Source organism: Elgaria multicarinata, chromosome 7 (genome assembly GCF_023053635.1).
Source record: "Elgaria multicarinata webbii isolate HBS135686 ecotype San Diego chromosome 7, rElgMul1.1.pri, whole genome shotgun sequence".
In the NCBI taxonomy this organism is placed as follows: Eukaryota; Metazoa; Chordata; class Lepidosauria; order Squamata; family Anguidae; genus Elgaria; species Elgaria multicarinata.
In genome coordinates this window covers 26,418,440-26,443,033 of record NC_086177.1, presented here as the reverse complement: position 1 = coordinate 26,443,033, position 24,594 = coordinate 26,418,440, and the positions used below count along the sequence as shown (strand labels likewise).

General features: G+C 42.2%; 1 protein-coding gene across 1 annotated transcript in view; it reads right to left on the bottom strand.

The window, feature by feature from the left end:
• Nucleotides 1–24,273, bottom strand: part of LOC134401228 (glutamate decarboxylase 1-like) — a 36,813-nt gene extending 12,540 nt beyond the window's left edge. Inside the window, exons 1-8 of the mRNA XM_063129980.1 lie at nt 24,243–24,273; nt 17,653–17,787; nt 14,600–14,842; nt 12,308–12,398; nt 5,119–5,231; nt 3,134–3,249; nt 1,546–1,625; nt 161–215 (exon numbers count right to left, since the gene is read on the bottom strand). Of these exons, the coding sequence (XP_062986050.1) occupies nt 161–215; nt 1,546–1,625; nt 3,134–3,249; nt 5,119–5,231; nt 12,308–12,398; nt 14,600–14,842; nt 17,653–17,787; nt 24,243–24,273 (864 nt within the window). The remainder of the gene's footprint in view (nt 1–160; nt 216–1,545; nt 1,626–3,133; nt 3,250–5,118; nt 5,232–12,307; nt 12,399–14,599; nt 14,843–17,652; nt 17,788–24,242) is intronic.
• Between the last annotated feature and the right edge of the window lie 321 nt (nt 24,274–24,594).

Genomic DNA, 24,594 nt, shown 5'->3' with positions numbered 1-24,594 from the left:
AGCTTGGAAATAAGACATAAACTCAAGAAGAATGGGTTTAACAAATTGATTGGGGTATGAGTTTTTGTAGGGAAGAGCAAACTACATAAAACTCAGGAAGATGTCCTGAAGATAAGAAGCATGTATGCTGGTAGAATAAGAGGGGGGTTGGGAATCAAACCTGTCTTTTAACTTTGAGAATGTTTCCCTCCAGTTCAGATGGAATCATCTTCCCCCTGTTAGGGTGTTCAGAAAAGAGAAGCAGTGGTTGCTTAAATGTCCCTAATGGTGCAGTCTTCCAAATTTGTAAAATTTAAGGGCAGGTGCCATTCTCTCCTTCAAACAGAAGTGTGTCACGGTTTTGCACATTGGAAGGAATATCCATAAGACTCAAGGCCTAGCCAGATGTGGTTCCACTCCCGAACACACACACACACACACACACACACACACACACACACAGAGAAAGAATTAGAATTACATGAGGAGAAGAGCAGGGTTGGGTCCATTAGCCCCACCCCCTCCAGTGCATCCTCACCTATGTCAGAGTGCAGCTACCACGTGTTGGAGGGTAACATCTGCAGAAGGCTCCCCAATTGATTTGTAACTCTAGTTATGTTCTAAATCATGCAGTGAGCCTACACGAGTAGAGAGGGCTCCCTCTGCAGCCCTTCAATGTATGGAGAGCTATGGGGAACAGGCAATGAAAATGCCACAGAGGAGGCGGAGCTCCTCTGTCTCTGCTTGTCCACTCACCTGAGGGTGAGGGTGGATTTTTTGCATAAGGCTTCTGTGGAGACCCTTTCCCATCCCCCCCTCTCTCTCAGTAAAATGAACCTACATGCACTACTTTGAAAAGGAACAGGACCCTTGGAACTCCATTAGGTGTGTGTACATTTTTTCTTGTTCATAACTGTTCTTTATTATATATCTAATTCATTTTGTTATTCATTTTCTAAATTTGCATTCATTTCATTTTACATTCATTAAGTTCACTTTCATTTGTTATGTTTTTCTTGCTTATAGCTGCAATTATTTTTGTGTTGGCCACCATTTTATTTTCCTGCCTTGGAATGCCGCAGCACCAGGAGCATTCTGGGAAAATAAAATGGCAGCTGGCAGAAATCAGCTTTTTGCCTCTTGAGAAGGTAACCCTCCCCTCACCTGCACTACTAAAAGATATTTTTAGCAGATTACCCAACGTGGCAGAAGGTTTGAGAAACCTGTGAAAAGGGTGGCTAGTGGATGCCCAAGCTGTTGCACAATTAAGCCAACAGTTGCTTATGGAGATCCCTGTACTTTTAATTGCGTGGGGAATTTGAAAGATGTACCATGTAATTAAGTGGACTGGAAATAAAACGCCTACAATACACATTTCCCCCCCAATCTGCATTGCTTAAATGGCATATTTGCTTTCACAGGCATGTGTTCCAAATATAGGAGGCCAAAAGGTGAAACCATCTGAAGAGATAAGGGTTTCATACATCTCTACAAATTCACACCAGTAAAGTGCATGAAGGGAGATGCACATAAAAAGCATGCACAGGAAGCAGTTGTGGACCTTACCTTTCATCACACTTGACAGCAATAACATTATCCATGCCGATCCCAAGAACTGCTGCAGCTTTCTTTACAGAATAATGGCTCTTAGATATTTAAGGATGAAAAGGTTAAAGAGTGGAAAACGCTCACAACATGCATTAAAGTCAAAAAGCCTGCTTCATAATTGCTTCTGTCTGAAAGGAATCTGTAGAAAGATGACACTGGGCTTTAAGCCATTTTTGTTCTGTTGACATCAGTGGGACTGCAATTCAATTTAAATTCTACTTAGATTGCAATCCTATATCATTTCTATGGGAGCATGCCCCATTCTTCCCCAAAAGGAGTTTTATTTTCTTTCAAACTAAAGTTAAACATATAGGTAACAAAAAAGAATACATGTAACAATACACTAACGAAATCCATAGAGTATAATTATTGATATTATCATGGTTATGCTTGTGGGACAGTTAGAGTAAAATAATAAAATATACAGCATATATAAGGGGTATCTCTGTGTGTGCGTGTGTGTGTGTGTGTCAGAAAAAATATAGGCATCTGTACATAAACCTCATTGAACTTAGTAGGTCTAACTTCCAAGTAGAGATGTATAGGGTTGCTGTATTAAATAATTATATTGAGGATCGAATTGAAAGTGATGTACAGTGAAACTGACCATTGTGGCTGCTGGTGAAACGAATCAAAATAACCTCTCTCTAACATATATAATCTCAAATCCTATTTTGTTATGCAGAAGAAAGTTATAGCTACCAGTTCATATGATCCTGATGACACTCCTCAAATAATTATTCATTATTTTCTTTTATTTTAGATTTTGAAATTGACATTGGGCACAGACCAGTTCAAGCTGGTCATGAGTTATGACTAACCTCCATTGGAATCAATGGAGATTAAGTTAGGATGAAGATTTGTGGGGTAGGAGCACAAGAGCAGTAACTACTCATATGCTGAAATGGGTTCATAATAGCTACAATTTTAATTTGTTACAGCTCAGACAGTTTGGTGTGGCATTGGGCAAGGATCCAGCCATTGGGCAGCCCATGTGCTAACTAATCCCACCAGCTGCATGCTGGGATAGCACTGATGGCAGTGGCAGGAATCTTGTGCCCACGATAGTGCAAGACAACATTGCAGATGGATCTGGTGACTTAGGTTTGCATCAGACATACCAGCCCCTGAGCTGGTCTGGAACCTTGAAGGGACATTGGAAATGCCTTATGGATGTACCTGGGGAAGCCTGGGAAGCCCACCCTGCTTAGCCCTGATCTGGATCTGGCACCCTGCCTCCAGTGAGAAGTTGTGTCACAAATATAGAACAATGCAATTAAACGACAAGCTAACAATGTTGCTACAAGGAAAGCAACCCCACTTATTGTTGAGACCAATTGCAAATTCCAATAAAATCCCTTCCTAGCCTTGTCAACCAGTGGCTAACCTTTGTCCAAAGCAAGCTAATGACTGCTAAAATTAGACAGAATGGATAGGGAAGTCGACAAAGGTAGTAACCTGTTTTTACATAATTGTTAATGATTAAAAGGCAACACTGTCTATCACAAGCTGTTTTATATAGACTTTACTGCAGGTGCATACTCACATGTTCAGAAACAAACAGTGCAATGTCTGGAAGAGCTGCCATGCCTTTGGTTTTAATCTCCGGGAAACGTTTATAGCGTGCAACCAAAACACTGTAGAGGTTTGAGATACTTCCCCCTAAAAGACAAAGAAGGAAATTATGCTTCCATTTGAATCATCCAGTCTTATTGGGAATGAATGGTCCAACCCAAGGTATCAGGCCCAGTGCCCAAGTTAAGCTACCAACTGGAGCTACCAGCTTTAAATAATTACATTTTCTGAGCAGAATCTAAACAAAAAACCTATGGTTTACAAAACAATGTTAAGGCTCTACAGATTCCAACCAAGCACCAAAAAGCAGAAAAATTGGAAGTTAAGGCTCACAAGCCTTAATGCCACATCCTAAGGAGGCAGGAAGTGCAAGTGAATTCTCCTTCTCCCAAAGCAGATAACCCATGAGGACAGGATGGAGAATATGATATGCAGATGGCACATGTAAATTTCAGGAAGATTGGTGAAACATTTTTGATTTTTTGAATGTTGACCCACATACTCACACACACAATTACCCCCTTTATAATGGTAGAATGCATTATCTACTCTCTGACCTTAACTACAGGCACACTGCTGTGTCCCTGTAAAGATAGATAGATAGATAGACAGATAGATAGATAGATAGATAGATAGATAGATAGATAGATCAGGCAATTTTCTCCATTCCCTCCACTCTTTTGTGGTGATACACAGAAAAATGACCAATCCATCCAGGCAGCACTGCACATGAAAGCTATATGGGCATATCTACCATGTGCAGATTTGGGGGGCGGGGAGTGCTCCAATAAACAAGGCAACAATAATGTGTACAACAGCTTTCAGTGTTTAGCATGGTGATATAATGCATACTTTGCCTGCAAGCATTTGCAACCTGCTGCAGTACTCCAGTGTCACTTCATTGTACCAATCCAGTAATGTGGTTCCACACATCAATACAATGAAAGTGGGTACCATCAATGACTGAAAATAGGGAGTAGTGTGGGAAGACTGAGGATGACTTTAAAAGCATTTTGGCAGCTCTGGACCCTTTTGCATTGATGTAATCTGCAAGTAAGAGCTAAGCTATAGGATCAACAGGTCTCACATCCTGTATATGTTGCAGGACATCGGGTGTTTAAATATTTCCCAATATAAAATACATACAGAAAACTAGCATTTCAAGATCAGTATTTCTAGGCTTTGATTTGCCAAAATTTTGATTTGCCAATCTAATTATACCACTTCCTGCCTTCAGATTAAAAAAATACATATTGCAGGAGTATATTTTTACACATTTTTCTATCTTTACTCAGACTATGGCCATGGCTAGACCTATGCGTCTAGTGCGATGGAGGAGGGAGGATCTCATGATATGGATATCGCAAGATGTCCCCCTCTGTTTACACATGATGTGTGACATCCTAGGAGGAAGAGGACTTCAAGCCCGCCATTTTATACTGCCCAGAGAGCTTCAGCTATTGGGCGGTAAAAAAATCTAATAAATAAATAAATAAATAAAATTAATATATTTTTTTCTTAAAGGAGATGGAGCGCATGAGCGTTCATTTTTTTTAAAAAAAAAGAATTCCCAGCTCCCCACCCCACCCCACCCCCGATGGGCACAGAGCTCCTGCCTGGCTCCTGGCTCCTCACAGTTACTCTCAAGGAGCTGGAACAACCCACGATGCCTGCCCACATGTTCTGCGGTCTCAGGATCATCCCGAGAGCATGGAAGAAATGGGATTAAAGGCTATGCTGATATCCCAGGGCAAGGGAGGGATCATTCCTCCCTGCTCCTGGGATCCCTTGTGCATCATGTGGACACACAGGGATGATCCCGGGACGATCCCTGGGACATCGGAAGGTCTAGCCATGGCCTTTGTTCACATTAATTTTTAGATTTCAAATGTCACCAAATGTCCTAAATTGGTTCCTGGTTTTGAAAATAATAATAATAGTGTTTTATCAACTTACCAGGAGAAAATACGCCATCTGCTTCACTTTCTCCCCATCCAATAATTTCATGCATTTTCTTAAGTAGGATTTCCTCCATTACAATGAATACTGGTGCTATTTCATAAGTAAACCTAGTAAATGTTTTAAAGCAAGTGATACACCATAGTCAGAAATATAACAGGCACCAAAAGGAATTCAGATGAAGTGCTTGAGAGAGAGAAAATAAATGAAGAAAAATTGCTACAGATTTCCATCTCAATCAAGCAAAAGAGATTTGCATGCAGATGTGGCTGTAGAAGCACATCTGGATTGGTGTAGAACTGCTCCTGGATCGGAAGGCTCATCCTGACCCAAAGGAGCTTGCCGGGCGCATCTTTGGATGCATATGCGAATGGCCGTTTCCATCAGTCAGCAACTTGTTGTTGCTGACTACTTAGGTGCAACTAGACAAGAATTCGGGCCCCATGCTTTACCTGGCATGATTCCAAGATGATCTGAAATACCAGCCTAGAAAGCGGTTGTATGGTCCCCAGATGAATATCCCATGATCCACAGATGGCTCAGGAAAAAAAACCTTCTGAGGTCAGATACAGAACTCTGACTTTGGAAGGGAGAGTTGGAGATCTGACCATAGACCACTTGCAGCCAGCACAGAGAGAGCTGCAATGGCTGCCACTCTGAGGTCAGAAAATCGACCTTGGCAAGAAGGAAAGGCGGCATTCCAGTGGACAGGGAGGGGAGAAGGCTGGAGATGCCAGGATATTTGGACGCCCATCTAGCAAAAATATAGGAGCTCATTGAGCAAAAAGCCCATCTAGCAAAATATAGGAGATCAGAGGATGGCAAGGAAAACATAGCCTTTGCCTCTCCTACTGCTCTTCTGGCTTCAGCTCAGCAGGGCACAGGAATCTCAGAAGCCTCCGTGTTCAGAGGCATCTGAGCAACAAGGGTGTCGTCCATAGGATTGCAAACTTAAGCTAATTAAATTCAATATGAAATTCAAAGGATTATTTTCCTTGCAACATTATTTTATAATGTTATTATAATTGAAGAGCTAACAGTTAGATCACACTAATTGGCATGGTGGTTCCTGATCAACTTTTTTAAAAATGTGAATGTGAATATGAATTCCTAAACTTTGCAAAAGAGGTTTTCAAGAAGACTGCTTGTGTATACGTGTGGGTTAGTGGGTGGCAGGCAGTGGTTTGTAACCAGTAGAGCAGTTAGGTAATTTTGCACTCTGGACTTAATGGTCTTATGGTGCTTCGCCTCTATAGATGGAATTGTGTATTATTTTGCTTACTTAATGCGGTAAGCCAGCCCTGCAAAAGTTAGGGTCCCTTCTGCTCATTCTGCTGAGAAGGGCCTTGAGGTTCTGCCCCCACCCCAATCTTGCTCTGATGATACCACTGCTTATTGGATCAAACCACAAACAGTCTGTCCATAAACTGGTCAAGTGCAGCCAACCAGATGCCTCTGGGCACTTACAACCAGGACTGAAGGTGATGGGCTTTTCCTTTTCCCCAGGATATGGTGGTTAATTCATAAGAGAAATTCCAGTGGATTTTCCAAAAAATACAGCAACTGATTGATTGCTGCACCATGAGTTTTCCATTCTGTTACAAGTGGCCATGCTGGCTGGAGTTTATGGAATGGCACCATGGTGGGGTGTGGCCCACCCATAATCTGGAGGACACCATGGTGTGGAAAGCTGCTGGATTTTAACAATAGCCATTTTCTAAACTTGAATTAATTGCTGAACAGCAAAAGAGTAAAATTAATGAAAACAAATCTGAATGATATGGATTGGATCCAGGCTTAGTCGTCATGCTTGTAGTAAACCTATTAAAATAAATGGGACTTCAGGTAATTATCCCATTGATTTAAGTGGGTCTACTCTAAGCATGACTACTTTACCAATCTACAGTCAAGAGCATTAATTTCAGTTGAAGCATGTAAAGCTTTTAAAAGGGCCTTTAAAAAAAAGAGAGAAAAGAACAATGTTTGGAAATGTACAGGGAACTAGTGGAAATCCTTTAACACTGGTAATATGTTCCATATAATTAGCCCCAGTCAGCAGCTTAGCTGTTGTGGCTTGTACCAACTAAAGTTCCCAAGTCGTCTTCAAGGACAGCTCCGCTTAGTGACACCATCTGCATGGGCTCCATCCATTCTTCATTTATTTTAGCTGCGATCTGCAGTGTAAGCCTCATTTAACTCTGTGGGGATTTCTTGCCTCCATAAGTTTGCATACGTGTGTCTTATAATGGTATCTCATCCATCACTGTTACTATATTTGTAGATCAAGATGTTCAGAGTGATATTTTTATCCTAACAATAATAAGCCTGTGTGGTAGGTTAGACTGAAGGATAGTGACTCACTCCAAACCTCACTCCCTTCATGGCTGAGCAGGGTTATGAATGCCCTACACTTTAGGTACTTGATTGCAAAGATCATCATCAAAGATGGCATAGGACATAGATCAAATGGTAAAACTGTATAGAACTACAGTATTGCAAGTGCAATGAAGTAAGAGGGGAAAGCCTAAAGATATATAGATATGAATACACACTAGGGATGTGCTCCGCTTCTAATCGGACCGGCGAATTAGAAGCGGAGCAGGGTGCTTCGCCTCCCCTTAAGGTGGAGGCGAAGAGGATTGGGGGGCCGGCGGAGCATGGCGAAGAGGATCGAGGTGAAGGCGGATCCTTTGCCTCGATCCAGAGCTCCGCCGGAAAGGTAAGTGGGGTTTACCAGGCCCTGCCGCTGTCGCTGTCGCCCATGCGGCAACAGCGGCAGGGCCCGGTAACCCCCCCCTCCTCTCCCTTACCTGCCTCCGTCCGCGGTCCGTCGGCTTCTTCAATTGAGCCCGCGGTTCAACCAGGAAGTCTAGGCCGCACCTGGTTGAACCGCGGGCTCAACTGAAGAAGCCGACGGACCGCGGACGGAGGCAGGTAAGGCCCCCCTCCCCCTTGGACCCTTACCGGGCTCTGCCGCCGTCGCCGCACGGGCGGCGACGGCAGCAGGGCCCAGTAACCCCCCCCCCCGCCCTCCTCTCCCGGCCTTACCTGGCACCACTCCCCTCCACTGCAGAGCTCCGATTCAGAGCCGGAGCTCCGCAGCGAAGAGGAGCGGAGTATGGGCGGAGCGGTGCGGAGCAGAGCGGGCCGATCCGAAATTTTCAGATCGGCCTGCGGGGTGGAGCGGGGGGTCCGTGCACACCCCTAATACACACACACACACAGAGAGAGAGAGAGAGAGAGAGAGAGAGAGAGAGAGAGAGAAGGCTGGTGAGTCTGATTTCAGTGGGGCAGCAATTCCATTCTTGATTTTAGTTACAACCAGCCAAAAGCCTAAAGCAGTTTCCCAGTGTGCTGGACCCTATCTCCACAATGGCTCCAGCACCTTGAATAGCCCCTTTAGATTTACGGCTGGTTCTAACTAATACCCAGAATGGAATCTCCCCACACACACCACCACCGCCAAAATCAGGCAACGCTCATTTGCCCTGCAAGTTAATATAGAAGACTTTGCCCAGAAAAGTGATAGGAGTGTTTACCAGCTGGTCAGGAAATAAAGATCGTGTATAAGTAAGTACATAACAGGATTCAAGACTAAGGGCCCTTTCCTTTGATCAAAATTCCCTTTTGATCATTCTGCACTTTGTTCATGTGCTTTTGTCCTTTTAGGCTGTCTTGGAGTTAATTGCATACAGTAGTTGTAGCCAAAATTCAAGCTCAGGGAGTAATAGCATTAACTAACCATAGATATATTAGATGTTTTAATGCACAACAGTAAAGAGAAATATTATAGTACACTGCACAAGTCCAAAGTGCAATGCTAGGCTTGCAAAGAACATATCTAACTACACCAAGTAGGTCGCATTAATAGAGAGCTGAAATGTTGCAGAGCTCCATAGAATGCAGGCAGGGATCCATTGCTAATCAGAAAATTTGGAAAAGGGCCATTTTAGCAGCAATTATTACTGCTTCTGTTGAACTGTTGTCATATGTGTGACTGTCTGTTTCATGCTTTGCCTTTGAAGTTCTCTAGAACTTCCAAAACAGTTTGCTGTGCATTGTGGGGTGCTGTTTGAGAAACATGAATTCAAAGGCCTTCCAGGCATGCAGAATTAGTCCCATAGTTCTTTGAATCTTGGCCTCTGTCCAGAATACTCTCAAGACTATGTTGGCAGCCTGGCTCCCATCTAGCATTCTCCACAATGCCCCATATATCTAGCATCACTCCAGGGAATTGAGAGGAGTAAATACAACCATCATAAAAAAAATAACGGTGAAGAAAATGTGTGTGAGGGGGGAAATCTGAAAAGTATCCTTTTATTCCTAGGGGGTAAGAAAAGAAAATTCTCAAGAATTTCCTGAAAGTTTTCTTTCCCCATGAAAGGGGCTTCCATTTTTCTGCCTCATTCTCAGGACATTTTATAATTTATTTTGAATGTGTGAAGTTGGTGGGGTTTTTTTTACCTTAAGTAATCTCTGTAAGGTGGTTGTGGGTACTGCCTATATTTTCTTCCTATTACACATCTCACCAGTGCCACCCCATGCGTCTGGTTTGCCTAGCTGCGGGGGGGGGGGCATTGCGTTGGTGGGGAGAAGAACGGGACACTTTGCTTGCCCCCATTGGTGGAGGCAAGGTGGTGCCACCGTCTGTGGGAGGGGTCCAAAAGGTTATATTGGTCATTGGGGTCCTACCCACAGCCTCTTCGGATCGTGGTTCCCTCCCTCCCTGGATGCAGTGTGGGCTTCTGCTGGTCTTCCTCTTGGGGGCTGAGTAGGAATTTTTGTTCTCATTCATTGGCTGGCTGGGGGTCTTTTCACCTACTCCACACTGTAAGTAGGGCAGAAGTGTCTTAGGTTTTTTTTTGAGATGTGTTATTTTGTTAGGTCAATTGGTCACAATTTCAATTAGAGCGGTGGGGGCGGGGGCGATGAGGGAATTCAGGAATGGTGTGCATTTTGAGGCACTGTGATGGTAACAGGTGAGTCCCGAGGGCCTCCTGATGAGGGTTTTACAGCCCGAGGGGGAATAAGGGTTACCTATGAGATCCACTCACCTCACCCACCTGGTGTTTTACAGTCTGGGAGGGGGTGACATGGGAAGGCCTCTCCTCCACAAAAGGGGCAGTCCAGTCAGTGGCGATCTGGCAGACTCCACTTGACAGGAATGGAGTGTTTTCGCCCAATAACAGCCTAGCTAGTTGCTGGCTGAGTTTAGCGGCCCGCCCAGTTAGTCTTCTAATTGAATAAATGTGGCCCAAATTGATACCATTCTTCTACGTCTCATCTTTTTATTTTCCCCTCATCCATTTGCAATTGCTCTCCCAGGTTGCCTGCCCTTCCTGATCTGAAAAGGCCGTATGAGAGGTATAACTTTATGTTGTCTTCCCCTGGATGGGGAAGTACAGGAAGTGAAGGAGGCTACAGGCTGTCAGAGAAGTGACTATACAATGAAAGGCAGGACACTCACACACACTCCTCAGTCATCTCATAAGTAAGGTAAGCACAAGAACCCTGAACCAAGCCCATGAGAATTTCTCCAAAATTTCTTCTCCTTTGAATTTCTTTTCAAAAGCAATTTCTTTTCTATCAAATTGAATGAGAATGGTCAAAATTTTCAAAGGAGAAATTTTCAGCGCAGCACTATTTTTACTCATTGGCTTACTCATTGGCTTCCTCTTTCTCCATTTTAATTGCTGCGTGTTGCAACTTTCCTTATGCCTACAGGAGCTTGTCTTGGCCAGAAGGGAAGAAAGGTGGAGAGGTGGTCAATGCCTTCCCTGTGACAATTGTGTACAAAATATAAAGCTGCGGAACAAACTGCTATCATAAACAAACGAAATAAGCTTGGTTTAAATCCGTGGAGTTTTTGTCAATGGATGCATTTGTAGATTGCAGATTTGAATAGGAAGGGGGTAGAAATTCATTTGTTTCATATTTTAATACAAACTGACCTATTTGTACTTTATGAATTAATATGCAAACTGGGGAACATTGGGTACAAAAATGCATATATCTGGGAAATTGCTTCCAGAAAATAAATATATTAAGAGAAAATGGACACAAAAACTGCATGCAAATTATTTCTCCATTCAAAACTCCATTCATACATTAAAAAAAACACATTTAGAAGCTGATGCAGAAATAGGATGGAATGAACTAACATTAGACAAAGCAGACAAGTCAGGTTTGTCCATCCCTAGGATTGAATCTGAGCTGCCTTTAAGTGCCTGGTCATCTAGGAAGTTTAAGAAAACGGTTCTATGTACTCTATAAAATCAAAGATTCTGCACAAGAAAATAAAACGTTATGGAGGTCCATGTCTTTAACTCTGAACAACAAAAAAGGCCTTTTAGAAAGCTTCTGAAGATGAAGCTCTGCAGTCCAAATTTAATTAAAAAGCTATTTTTGCTCCACATTCATTACTGGATATTCATTTGTTGACATATGAACTTGGCATGGATATACATTTCGTCATATTTGAAATTGTCAACAACATTCCCATTGAACCTGAGAGACTGACATTCTACAGTCACTTTCCAACTCAACTTGTAAAAATTCTTACACAAATCTCCTTTTGTTAAGAATTTCTCTCTGGTCTTCATAATGGCACATGTATGAATAAAGTATGGGAACAAAGACTTGGATTATTCGCAGTGTTAAGCCTCTATCGATGGGCCAAAATCTGCCAAAACTTAGAAAGTTTCACCTGAAATGAAGATACCTTGACTGAAGGATTAAAATGAATGAGACTTCAAAGAATTGAAAAAATCTTAATGTCCCCCCCTCCTTTTGCAGGAAAACAGGAAAAAGGACTATGTAAAGAATTACACAATATTTGCATACTCTTTCTATAACCTGATTTTATTATTACTTATTGTTACTTATTGTGTACTGAAATGGTTTTTAGCTATTTAATTATTTTGAATTTTGTGTCTTGAAAACAAAACAAAACACATGATGTATAGTTTGGCCCTAACTTGCAGAAAACTCCTGTCTCCTTTCTGTTTGTTAATCTGTCTCTGAGACCAATATGACCATCTTCCCAGTTTATTGCAAACATGCTTCATCTCTGTTTGCTGGATCTCAATAAGCCCTTTCTTAAAGAGCAATCAAAAGTAGTTTTGTTTTGCTGTTGGTATTAAAAACTCAAGTTAACCATTCATAAAACTAAGGTTACAGTACATACATGTTTGTATTCGCTGTAGCTGTCAGCCATTCCCCAGCAAGCCCTATGATGTCAAGGCCACTGGAGAGTTGATTGAAATAACGAGGGTGTCCTTAAAAATACAAATAATTTAAAATAGATCATTGTTTGCAGGGGTGGAATAAGGAAAGCATTACAATTCAACACAGTTTCCAAACGGAAGTACAAGGAGGGAAGAGAAAACTAGGGATACTCAAGTTCACCAAGATACTCTATACTTCATTTCAAAGCTCAGTTCGCCTCACACCCATTTTCATTTGTGACTTGTTTTTATTTCAAGTTGGGCGAGTGCACATTTTGAACAGGGGGAAGTGTACATTCCCATGCAATTTTTTCAAAGGTGCACATTTCCCTCTATTTACTAAAGCATGAAAATGTGCAGTTTTTGAAAAATGAACATTTTCTGAATGCATTACACCTTTAAAAATCTATGATGTTTTTCTGACAAAATGTGGTCATGTTCGCATTCAGAGTTTCAAACAAGCAAGTTCTGATTACTTGTGGACTGAAACAAAATTTTCGTACATGCCTAGGTATAAGTTATCCATTGGAATTTAGAATATGTTGTGGAAAAGGAAGCAATGTCTAGACATCAAGCCTTACAGGGCTCCTACATAACTAGAATTGAAGCATCAAAGGATTGCTACATACTTAGACAGTGCCCTAAGGCATGCAAGGTATTTTGTATGTATGTGTGAGTATGTACTGGGAGGTGCATCAGTTGCTGTGGGACAAGGATGCTGCTGTGTTGTGTGGATAGTCCACTTTAGAAAAAGGCACACCCCAAAATCAGAAACGGCTATAGCAAAAGAGAGGAGTTCTTCTACAGAGGAAAATTCCCCTCCTGGTTTAGGATTGTCATTAATGAAGCCACCACCAGAATGGGGTGAGGTACAGTAATCCTACTCTTCTATGTGTGTGCCTTCACTAAACTTAGATCAGAATTGTTGTCTGAATATTGACCATGAGGGAGCCATCAATCATGTGAGCCCTCACCTGCAGTCTAAGCCTGCATCTGGACCAGATGCAGGTAGGAAGCCTGCATCTCGTCCTGTCCAGATGCAGGCTTCCTATCTCATTGTGAAGAACTAGGTGTACATCTCTCATTAAGTTGCAAACATGAGCAGAACCAAACAGTCCCTTCAGAGAGTTAGAATGTATGGAACAACATTTTTCAGCATGGTGACTCAAGCTTGTGGTTCTTCTGCTTCCAGTACATCAGGGGTGTACATCCTGAGTCCTGAAGACCACATACAGTCGTTGAAGGCCTTACCTCCCAAAGATGCCTTGACCTTCCCATTGACACCGAATGCCCTACCACCTGTACTCTCCACTCCCTCACCCAGCTATCTTCATAGAGATTACTGTTGTGGATGTGGCCCCTGAACCTGGACCACGTACAACTCTCAGGGCCAAAAAATATTGTGGAACCCAGCTTCCTGCTCCATCTACTTCTGCTACTGTGCCACCTGCCTCTAATGACTCCAGAAGATAGAGAAGCTCAAGTCCATGAATACAAAAAGTGAGGGGACAAGGCCATTTGTGTTTACATCACTAAAGTATAGAGTTTGTGTGCTGGTTCAAACACTGGCAGGATCTGCACTACTGCTTTAAAACAGTTTATAACAGTAGTGACAACTGCTGAGGATCAGGACACACTCCACATACAGTTTTCAAAATGTTTTCAATGTGTTATATCCTGCTTTGTGTATATCTGGCCACTGTGTAATGTTCGTCTTCTCTACCACACATGGGAAATTCACATATAGGAATTATTTTTTGTAGTATTCCAGCTTCAACTGGGGTTGGTGGCAGGGAGAGAACACATGTGGTTTGTGCACAAAGCCCTTATCACATCCCACATTATGAGCATGGAGATGGGGAGGGGTGTATGTTATCCTCTACCACACAAGATCAGTATATGAACTTGCTTTAAATCTACCCTGAAGGTAGGAAGTTTGAATACCACTGGATTATGGTATGTATATACTGTACAACCCCCCTTAAGAACAGACCTGCTAGATCACCACAATGGCCTATCTAGTCCAGTATCCTGTTTCCTGCCATAGCCAAAGAGATGGCTCTTGGGAAGTCCCAAACCAGGTCATGTCGTCAAGAGCCTTCTTGCCCGGTTTCCCCCCAGCAACTGGTATTCAGAATGACTGGTATACTGCCTCTGAATCTGGAGGTTATATATAGTATGACTAGTAGCCATTGTAACAACATTACATCTCTTTACACAATGCTCTATACACACAATATTATGTTCATTACCTGTTTTTACTCCATATTTCAAGGTATCCCTACAATCCACAAGTATTTGTTCCAAAGGTTCTGGTTGATCAGAGAGTTCCACACTGAAGCCTTCCAGCCCTTCCAAAAGCTGATGAGGATGATGGAAATCCAAAACTTTACTCTTTCCATCATAGGTCTTCTTTATATAATTCAAGAAAATATCTACCACTTCATGAAGGAAATGCTCTGTCAATTCCTCACCATTTCGAGCAGGCAAAAGGTCTAGGAGAATAAAATCCCAAGGAAGTTACTTTTAATGTAATTTAGGATTCAGAATAAGAAATGTGGCACTTTTCATAGTATTGGCATATTGCCATGGAATTTTCCCCCTGTATCTTTAAATTTGCAGCTGAATAGGGAGCAGTTTTGCTTCAGCTTCTTTTACACATTTTACCCCTGTCCTACCTATTTAACTATGGCCCTGTTCAGAAGACACTTTAAACCATGGCTTTAACCACGGTAGTTAAGCCAGAAAGCCAGGCCATGTTAAGCCAGAAAGCCAGGCACTTTTCATAGTATTGGCATATTGCCATGGAATTTCCCCCCTGTATCTTTAAATTTGCAGCTGGATAGGGAGCAGTTTTGCTTCAGCTTCTTTTACACATTTTACCCCTGTCCTACCTATCTAACTATGGCCCCGTTCAGAAGACACCTTAAACCATGGCTTTAACCATGGTGAATAAACCAAAAGGCCTTATTCACCATCTTTAAAGCCATGGTTTAAGGTGTCTTCTGAACACAGCCTGGCTTTCTGGCTTAACCACTGTGGTTAAAGCCATGGTTTAAAGTGTGTTTGTTTTACAGATTTACACTCAGGATACAAAGATGTCCAGGTATGCCACACAGCAGGTATGTGAGTGGATCAGGTCAAGGCTGTAAAAGATACAGAAGAATTCTCTAGGTTTCAAACCAGCAATCTTCCTTTTCCAGTATTTTAATGATCAAAGAAAAGTACCATATCATCATAGACCACTCTGTCTTTGTAATGAAAATGAAAACTGTGGAGATATCTTCCAGTGGAAAACTTATTACATAATTTACACAAAAGAGGGTGTCAATTAGGGGTGCTGATATTAAAAGCCTTGAGCCATTTTCCTGAACGTCTTAAGAACCAAAGTACACCTAAAGTACACTTTAATCCTAACATACACCTTACTTTATTCAAGAGTAAGTGCTGGTGTTCCAATATGGTCAAAATAACATATTACATTAATTTAATAGCATGTACCTGAACACCTTTCTTTCTACTGTATATTACCCTAATTTGGATCTGGACCACAATACAGGGGAGGGGAGGATAAATGGGGATTAAACAAAGAGGAAAGGTTGCACTTGTGCCAATGGGGGCTTTTTTTTCACCCCACCTGAGGAGGATTTTGGGAAGTAAACAGCTGGTGGGAAAGATTTCATTCTCTCATCCTGATGCATAGTCCCAATCCAACTCAGGGCTATGTGCTTTTATTCTAGCGTAAAAAGAGAGGACTCAGCTACATAATTAACATACTATGCAGTTTGACCAAAGCCAGATATACACCAAGTAGGTTATAGCACAATGAAAGTGGTATGATAACAGCATATGGAATTTATTTATTTATTACATTTATTTACCGCCCCATAGCCGAAGTTCTCAGGGCAGTTTACAAAAGTTAAAAACAGTGAACATTAAAAACAAATTTACAAAAGAAAAAAGAAAAAGCCATCAAAAGCATAAAAACAACAATATCCATTTTAAACAACGATTCTGGGGTCAGTTAAAAAAAAGACTCAGCATATGTTGTTAACTGCCTGGGAGAAGTGAAAAGTCTTGACGTGCCGCCAAAAGGATAACAATGCTGGCGCCAGGCAAGCCTCGTCGGGGAGATCATTCCATAATTGCGGGGCCACCACTGAAAAAGCCCTCTCCCGTGTTGCCATCCTCCAAGCTTCCCTCGGAGTAGGCACTCAGAGAGGGACCTTAGACGTGGCATGGACCCCAACAGTTGTCAGTGCACTTCAGTACCGCTATAAAGCAGTAGTGTAGATCCTGCCCCAGAATGATTGTTCCACAAGAACATCCTTTTGACTGTAATTAGCAATTTCACTTCCAAACAGTGGGGAACCCGATGACCTTAGCACACAGGAGGTTATACAGAGCAAAGTAATATAGCAAATATCTCATCATAGAGAACCCAGTTTCTCTCTCTCTCTCATCTCTTCTGTAATCTCTCAGCTGCTTCAAATACTTGCTCCCAAAACAACCACATGAGCAGATAAGTGCTTTACCCCTCTACTTTCTGCATTTCCACTGTCATGTCCAATAGGGAGCTCACATGGGGGAGGATTCATCAGCTGTACAAATTGAACTTACCACAACTTACCCTTCTGTACATGCATGCACACACACTGGCTGCCTATTTGCGACTGGGCCAAGTTTAAGTTTTTGGTACTAGTGTATAAAGCCCTAAACAACTTGGAACCAGAGATACCTGAGAAAGTGCCTCCTCCCTTATCAACCTGCCTGGTCACTGAGGTTGTTGGAGGTCATGATTCTGGTGGTTCCACGTTCATTTATGCCCCAAATATAGTCCACCCAGAGAAGAGCCTTCAGTGTGGTGGCTCCCTTTCTACAGAACTTCCTGTCTCTGTAGGTCAAGCAGGTGCCAACACTGTGCTGTTTCTGACAAGTCCTGAAAACATTCAGAAAGCCTTCCTTGATTGAACAGCTAGTTTTTATCAGAATTCAATCATCATCATCATCATGGAGTTTTACTCTTGTATCTTATCTTTGTATCTTTTATTTTTTACTACTCCAGAATCTGTCTAGATATGGAGTGGTATATAAATGTTGTAAATAAATAAAACTGTGTGGCCACAGCTAGACCTAAGGTTTATCCTGGGATCATCCAGGGTTCGCCACTGCCTGAGCACTGGATCCCCTGTGTGTCACCTAGGTGAACAGGTTTGACCTCTGGACAATCCAGTGATAAGCCTTAGGTCTAGCTATGGCCTGTGTGTGTGTGTGTATGTTTATGAAAATGAAATATTACCCTTACCTGACTCATAGATATTTGAAAAATTTGTTACGAAGCTCTCAATGGTTGAATCTTTTTCTGTCTCCTCACATTCTCCATGGAAGCTGGAAAGATGCTTTTGTCTCCACTGCTGAGGTTCAGTCTGGACCTGTTCATCTGAGGCAAGCAGCATTAGAGTCATTTAAAAAAAGTCAATATACAAAGGATAAGTAGACCTATTAAAAGTAGTCACGCCAGATCACAGCTGTAACCCATTTGCTTCCAGAACATGGCAGTAGACGCTGAAGCAGGCTTTTCATTGTCCAGTGAGAGACTGGCTTGGCAATTTAAATAACATACGCAGGACTCGCAACAAAACATTGCAGTGTATCCCTACTCATCCTAAGTGAAACATTCCTAGCTCCAGACAGCCTGAAACAGAACTCTTGTAGCAGGCCTCTTGGGGAGGTGGGAGATGAGGAGAAGGTTTCAGGAGTAGGGACAGGATTAAGGGCATTTTTTTCATTCTCTCCCCCCCCCTTTTGCCTCAAGGCCTTATCTTGCTGTGCTTTGTAGCCCTACAGGGCTGCCTGCCCTAATTATTTGATAGCCATAGTGAGAGGGGGATACGCTGTTGTCATGGAGATAGGGAAGGCAATAAACCCTCCTTAATCCCTCCTCCAGTTTAGGGTGACCATGTGAAAAGTAGGACAGGGCTCCTGTATCTTTAACAGTTGTATATAAAAAAGGGAATTTCAGCAGGTGTCATTTGTATGCAGGCAGCATCTTGTGAAAGTCCCTCTTCATCACAACAGTTAAAGCAGCAGGAGCCCTGCCCTTTTGACCAGATACAAAAGAGGGAAAGGATCCCATAGCTTTAACTGTTGTGATGAAGAGGGAATTTCACCAGGTGCTGGATGCATACAAATGACACCTGCTGAAATTCCCTTTTCTATGCAACTGTTAAAGACACGGGAGCCCTGCCCTCCTTTTCATATGGTCACCCTATTCCAGTTAAATTGTAAGGGGCTTGAGTGGGCCAATTCCCTCAGTTTCTCTATCCTCCATTTTAGGGCACAATCTTCTGCATCTTTAGACAGGAGGGGGAAATCCTATGCTGGGAATTATAGGGCTATTTTATGTCTAAGCATGCAGAAGGTTGCACCCTTAGTTTTGCTTTCAGCTGACGCACAAACATTCCCTCTTTCAAACCACTCTCAGCTTTAAACACAACTGGTAGACTCACACAAGGCCTATGTGGGTGTTGGGTATTCTTGCTTTTAAAAAAAATGTCCGCCTTTCTCTTAGGGCATTCAGGCAAAAGACTTAAGTCATCACCCACCGTCTCACCTGTTCCATGATCTCACCATTTCTTTTACTTTTGTACTTTGTGCATTTAAAACACCAGTCCATTAATCAGTTGCCACCACAACAAACACACAAACGTTCTTTGGCAAATACTACTGAACAGCACAATACAATGTTCTCTTGCTATTATGAGGAATTTGTTATATAATTTCCTTTCTCTGCAAAACAAAAGCTGAGAGTAGTGTTCAAAGAAGCAACATTAAGACCAGCCCTACCTTAGGGAACTTGTCAACCAAGCCTAATATTTTAAATAACCCCCTTACTTCCTTCTCTTCTCCCCCATTTCAATAGGCATTGAGGTTTTCCAGGCCTAGCCAGTCTTTCTCACCCCTGCTGTGCCAAGCCCAGGGTTTTGTCTTATGTCCCAGCTCACTTTTCCTTCCTGTAGCATGAATTTAACCACCAATTTACCATGCCCTACTAGGGACTTTTTGAACTCTCCCCATAGCTTTTGACCAGTTTCTATGCTGCTGCAGCTTTGTTCCTGCCTTACCAGGCAGTTCTCCCATCCATGCCTCCTTCCAGTACTAGTTCCCTGTAAAGTCCTGCCCCAATGATTTTATGTTTGTTGTAGGGATTAGACTTGTGTTAAACACACAAAGCATAAGGCTTAAAAATAAGGCTTCTATGATGTGTGTGAGAGAGGGGGGGCATGTCTAGATGGGGTGATATCCTGGGGATCATCTCAGGATCATCCCTATGTGTCCACATTATGCACAGGGCATCCCGGGAGCAGGAAGGGATGATCCCTCTCTTAGCCCGGGATATCGCCCTACCCTTTGGGCATGGATAGACGAGGGGTGTGGAGGGGGAGGATCTCACGATATGATGATTGCGAGATCCCCCCCCCCTCAGTCTACACATGGTGCGTGACATCCAGGAAGGAAGAGGATGTTGCAGCCGCCATTTTGTTTTTTTAATCGAGAAAGAGTGCAGGGGCCAATGCCTGGCGGGCACGTCTCTTTTCTCTCCCCTGCCCACAAAGGCTTCCCCATGCCCCGGCTGTGCCGGGCGTGGCAGAATTGCACATCTGCTATTTCCTCCTTCCTTTCAGTTTAAGGCTATGACTAAACGCAGACTTTTTAAAATTCAGGTTATCTAGCCCTTTCGTCTCACCACCCCTTTTTTATTGAACATCCAGCCTGATGAAGCTTTCTAGAGAACTTAAAAGCTTGCTCACTATTTTGTGACCTTGTGGGTAGTCCTAATAAAGGGATTTTGCTGTGGGTTTTAGATTATTTGCATTTTGTGATGAATTTCCTCAGAACTCAGCTCAGTGTGGGAAACACAAGACAAGTCTGATATTTGTATTTCTCTATTTGATTTTTGCTGAGGCATTTTCCATGTAAAAGAAATAATATTTACAACATAATTACTTGATGTTACCTACAAAAAGCAAGTGCCTCCAAAGATATTTGCATACATTTCTCTAAATGTGCAAAATTGCACCTGCTACAAATGGAAGTCCATATTATATGTGTCAATCCCCAGGTTTATCTGGTACATTTTATATGTTTTATGGCATATATTTCAATTTGGATTTGTCATTAAAATATACAGTATTGAAAATGCAAATCTATTCTCACTTTGCCCAGAATCCATTTTTGTACATTTATATTAAAAGGAAGCACAAGAGTTATAAACTGACTTTTTCATTTATGCAAAATGACAGTGAAGTAATTACAAGATATAATCTTTTCTAGTGCTGACTCCTTTTAAACATTTGCCAAAAAAACTTGTTAACGGGAATGCAGGGGTGGAGGGGCAGGAAGAGAAAGAGAAATAAGAAGTGGCAAATCAATCCTGCCATTGGGCAATTTTACTATGTGCAGTTGTATGACTTCAGAACTACTTTCCATATCTCATTGTCATACCCCCTTTTCATATTTATAGCATATTTGGATGCACTGGTACTTTGAATTACGGATGTAAAAAATCAGTCTATATGAGGTTTGTGTCACTTTCACATGCACTCAATCATGAATCTGTTCTGTCCAATTTCAGCATCATTCTGTGGTTATTTTCAATTAAAAATGCATGAAAATTCACTCCTCTTCTTCTTCTTCTTCTTCTTCTTCTTCTTCTTCTTCTTCTTCTTCTTCTTCTTCTCCTTCTCCTTCTCCTCCTCCTTCTCCTTCTTGTATGACTGTCCCTGGCACATATCTTTGGAGTTGCACCTAACATTAGTACTACTTAGAGCACACTAATTGAAATGAATGACACTTCTGCATTGAAATGAATGGCATTCCTGCATTGAGCAGGGGGTTGGACTCGATGGCCTTTTAGGCCCCTTCCAACTCTACTATTCTATGATTCTATATTAGACTAAGGCCTAATCTACACCAGCCATTTATTCCCGAATAGTATCGAGGTCATCCCTACCACACGATATGATGCACAGCTGATCCCGTGGTGATCTAGGGAAGACCCCTCAATTTTCTCAGGATATCGATGACAGCTTTTCTCCCAGATTCCCCCCGCCCACTGTCACATAAATCCTGAGGTGGGCTTCATGACCTTCCCTCATGAAGCTGTTGCTGTTCCTCATGAGTAGCAGGGCTCAGTGAACAGGCAACCAGCTGTGCGGAGCAAGCCCATGGGTATCGGGGGTGAGGGGGAGAGTATCGTCAACACATTCTTGATGGGTCTTAGGGTCTTTCAGCACCGTGTGTGTGTGTTTTTTCTTAAAAAAACTAATCTTCATGCAGGATCGCAACTCTACTCTTGCACAAGAGTCAGGAGTTGTTGTTTTTTTAAAAAAATCACCCCAGAATGGGTCTCCTTATATCGGGGGCAAACTCGCCTGGGTCTCCTTATATCGTGTGTGCCCCTTGAGGGACGATCACTGAAGCAGAAAATGTTGCCATCACCCAAGATTAGAGACAACCCTTTGTACGCTGCTTTCCTTAATATTGAGATTTTTGTACACAATTTCTCTGTCCAGAACTGGATTGCAATATTCAGAGAATTATGCAATGTGAAGTATTTCTGTGTACTGATCCACAAATTGGCCTAAGAAGTGTGAATTAGGATGGTGGTTCACTTAAAAATGCAGACCAGCATGCCTACTTCGAATGTTACTTATTTTCAAATGTTCACCTGGAAAATATTTAAGGAAGAAGTGGTGAACCAATAGAGTTACCACTGTAGTACAGTTACCATTGTAGGCGATGAAGCAGTCTCAGTGTATGCATCACCTCCACAGCCACATAAGATTTTGGGATTGCGGCAGTGGCCTGATAGTTCAGTAAGAAAGAGCGCTCAATCACAAAACAGGAGATGGTGGCTTGTCCCATAATGGGGAAACAGGAAATTGACTAACAAAAGGCAAAACTCCCTTTTTACAAGCTAGTGTGGTGTAGTGGTTAGCTCTACAGGCTCAAATATGTTTCCCATGACCAACAATGTGACCATAAAGAGCTCTCTTGGAGCCTGACAGTCTCCCTGCCTTTCCTGATTTTTATTTTATTTCTTAAGATGTTTTGCTATGTCCATGAAGTATGTGTGTTTTTCTTTTTCTTTTGTCTATGACCATTATGTCTGGTCAATTGCAAGGTATTGTTTGAGTCTGTCCCAGCTAAGGCCCCTTCTACACCTAAGGATTATCCCAGAAAAATAGAAGGATCATCCCTGTCTGCTCCCGGGATCCCCTGTGTGTAATTTGCATGCACAGGGATGATCCTGGGGGAAAAGGCAGGTGTAGAAACGGCCTAACTCAAACAAAGGCTTGATCTACTGATAACTGTTGGAACACAATCCACATTCCATATACTAGGGTGACCAATTGTCAGGATTTCCCCGGATTTGTCCTGGTTTTTGTTCTTTCCATGGTGTCAGGGGGGATTTTCTATAATTTTCAATAATGTCCTGGAATGACACACCTTCCCCTTTAAGGCTGCCATTAGCATGGCAAGAGGGAATGACATGCTTTCTTGAGGCACATCATTCCCCCACCCCGAGCTCCAATTGAGGTCTTAAAGGGGAAAGTGGGTCATTCGTGGACATTATAGAAAAGGCCCCAATTGGAGTGGATGGTGGTGGTACAGAATGAAATCCTTTCCCCTCCTCCACTCCAATCGGGTTCTTTAAGGTGGCGGGGGAATAACGTACTTTCTGCAGGACTCAGAAAGCTGCTTCCCCACACACACACTAGGTGTCCTCTTTTTTGGTTTCCCAAATATGGTCACCCTACCATATACCGCTTTCAAAGTAAGCCCCAATCCTCACCACCACCACAAAAAAGAGTCCTGCTATATAGAGCTATCTGCCTTTCTCAATAATAAAGAAAAGCACATGGTCATTTTGCCAGAGCCATCAAGGCAATCACCAGCAGTCCAACCTTTCCTTTAACCCTGTCCTTGTCCACTATCACAGGGGTGGAAGCATTTTCCAGGAGGTCATCCAGGCCAGCTGGAAATCTCACGGCTGTATGTTGGACCACAAATATTGAAGCCTCTACAGACTAATACTATTGCCTGAATTGTGCCTTAGAAGCACATCGCTTGTTCCTTTTTCAGATTCCTGTCTGCATCTGAATACACAGCAGAAATGTAGTATCTGAATTAGCTCCCAGAGGACACAGCTACCCATTTCCTTTACATCTGTACTGCAATGCAACAGCAGCTAGATCAGCAGGAAAGGAAAACCACCAGTGATTTCTTAGGAAAGTGTTGGCTTAACTACTAAAAAACAAAAGTGTGTGTGTCATGGGGGAGGGGATCTTGTAAGCAAGTACACATTTGGTGTACAGACAGAGATAATATCATATGTCCAATAAAAAATGTTTTTGTAACAAGTTACTAATGAGATTCATTTGATATTGTTTCCTTCTTACTATGTTTATCGTCTTTTCTGAAACTATCAGGGAAGGAAGAAATATTTTTTAAGACATAATTTCTGTTCTGGCACTTTTGAAATATCATAAATTAATTGGTTGAAGGAGCAGGTGGTGTTTTGTGATAAATCCTTAGAGAGCATGACACTTTTTCTGGAAATGGGAGATGAAACTGTGTTTCCTGTACTTCCCTTAATTAAAGATTTAACGACTCTAATTCCAAACTTCCTGAATCCAACAGTTGTCACTGAAACACTTTGAAGGAGTTGTTTTCCCACGACCACCGATATGAACACTGAAAGGGAACTATGTTCCAGATTGCTTCAACTTTTTCTTATCTATGAAGCCCGCCTAATTCAGATTATTCTTTTTAGAGAACTTGAACACCTAGATATACTTTTTGTTCAGGTAGTGAAATCTGTAGACTTACTTGTCGTGTGGGTAACCGTCTGGAACTCCATCTTTTGGTCTCTCTGAATAATCATGCACCACAGGAATATATCCTCAGTAGTAATAGCACAATTTTGCTTCTTAAGTGCCTGTGCTGCTGAAATAATTTGTTTTATTATGTAGCACATAGTTTTATATTTGCTGAATGCTCAGTGCCTCTGGGCGGTTTTTGGCTACTTGTTAAGCAAGATGGGTGGAGACAAAGAATTATGTTTTGTCTCTCTGTGTGTTTTTAATTTAAAGTGATATCGCTTCTCTAAGGGTTTTCTAATAGTTTGTTGACTCAGGTGGAGTAAAGCACCTTTCACATCCATTGTGTTCTATTGAGAATA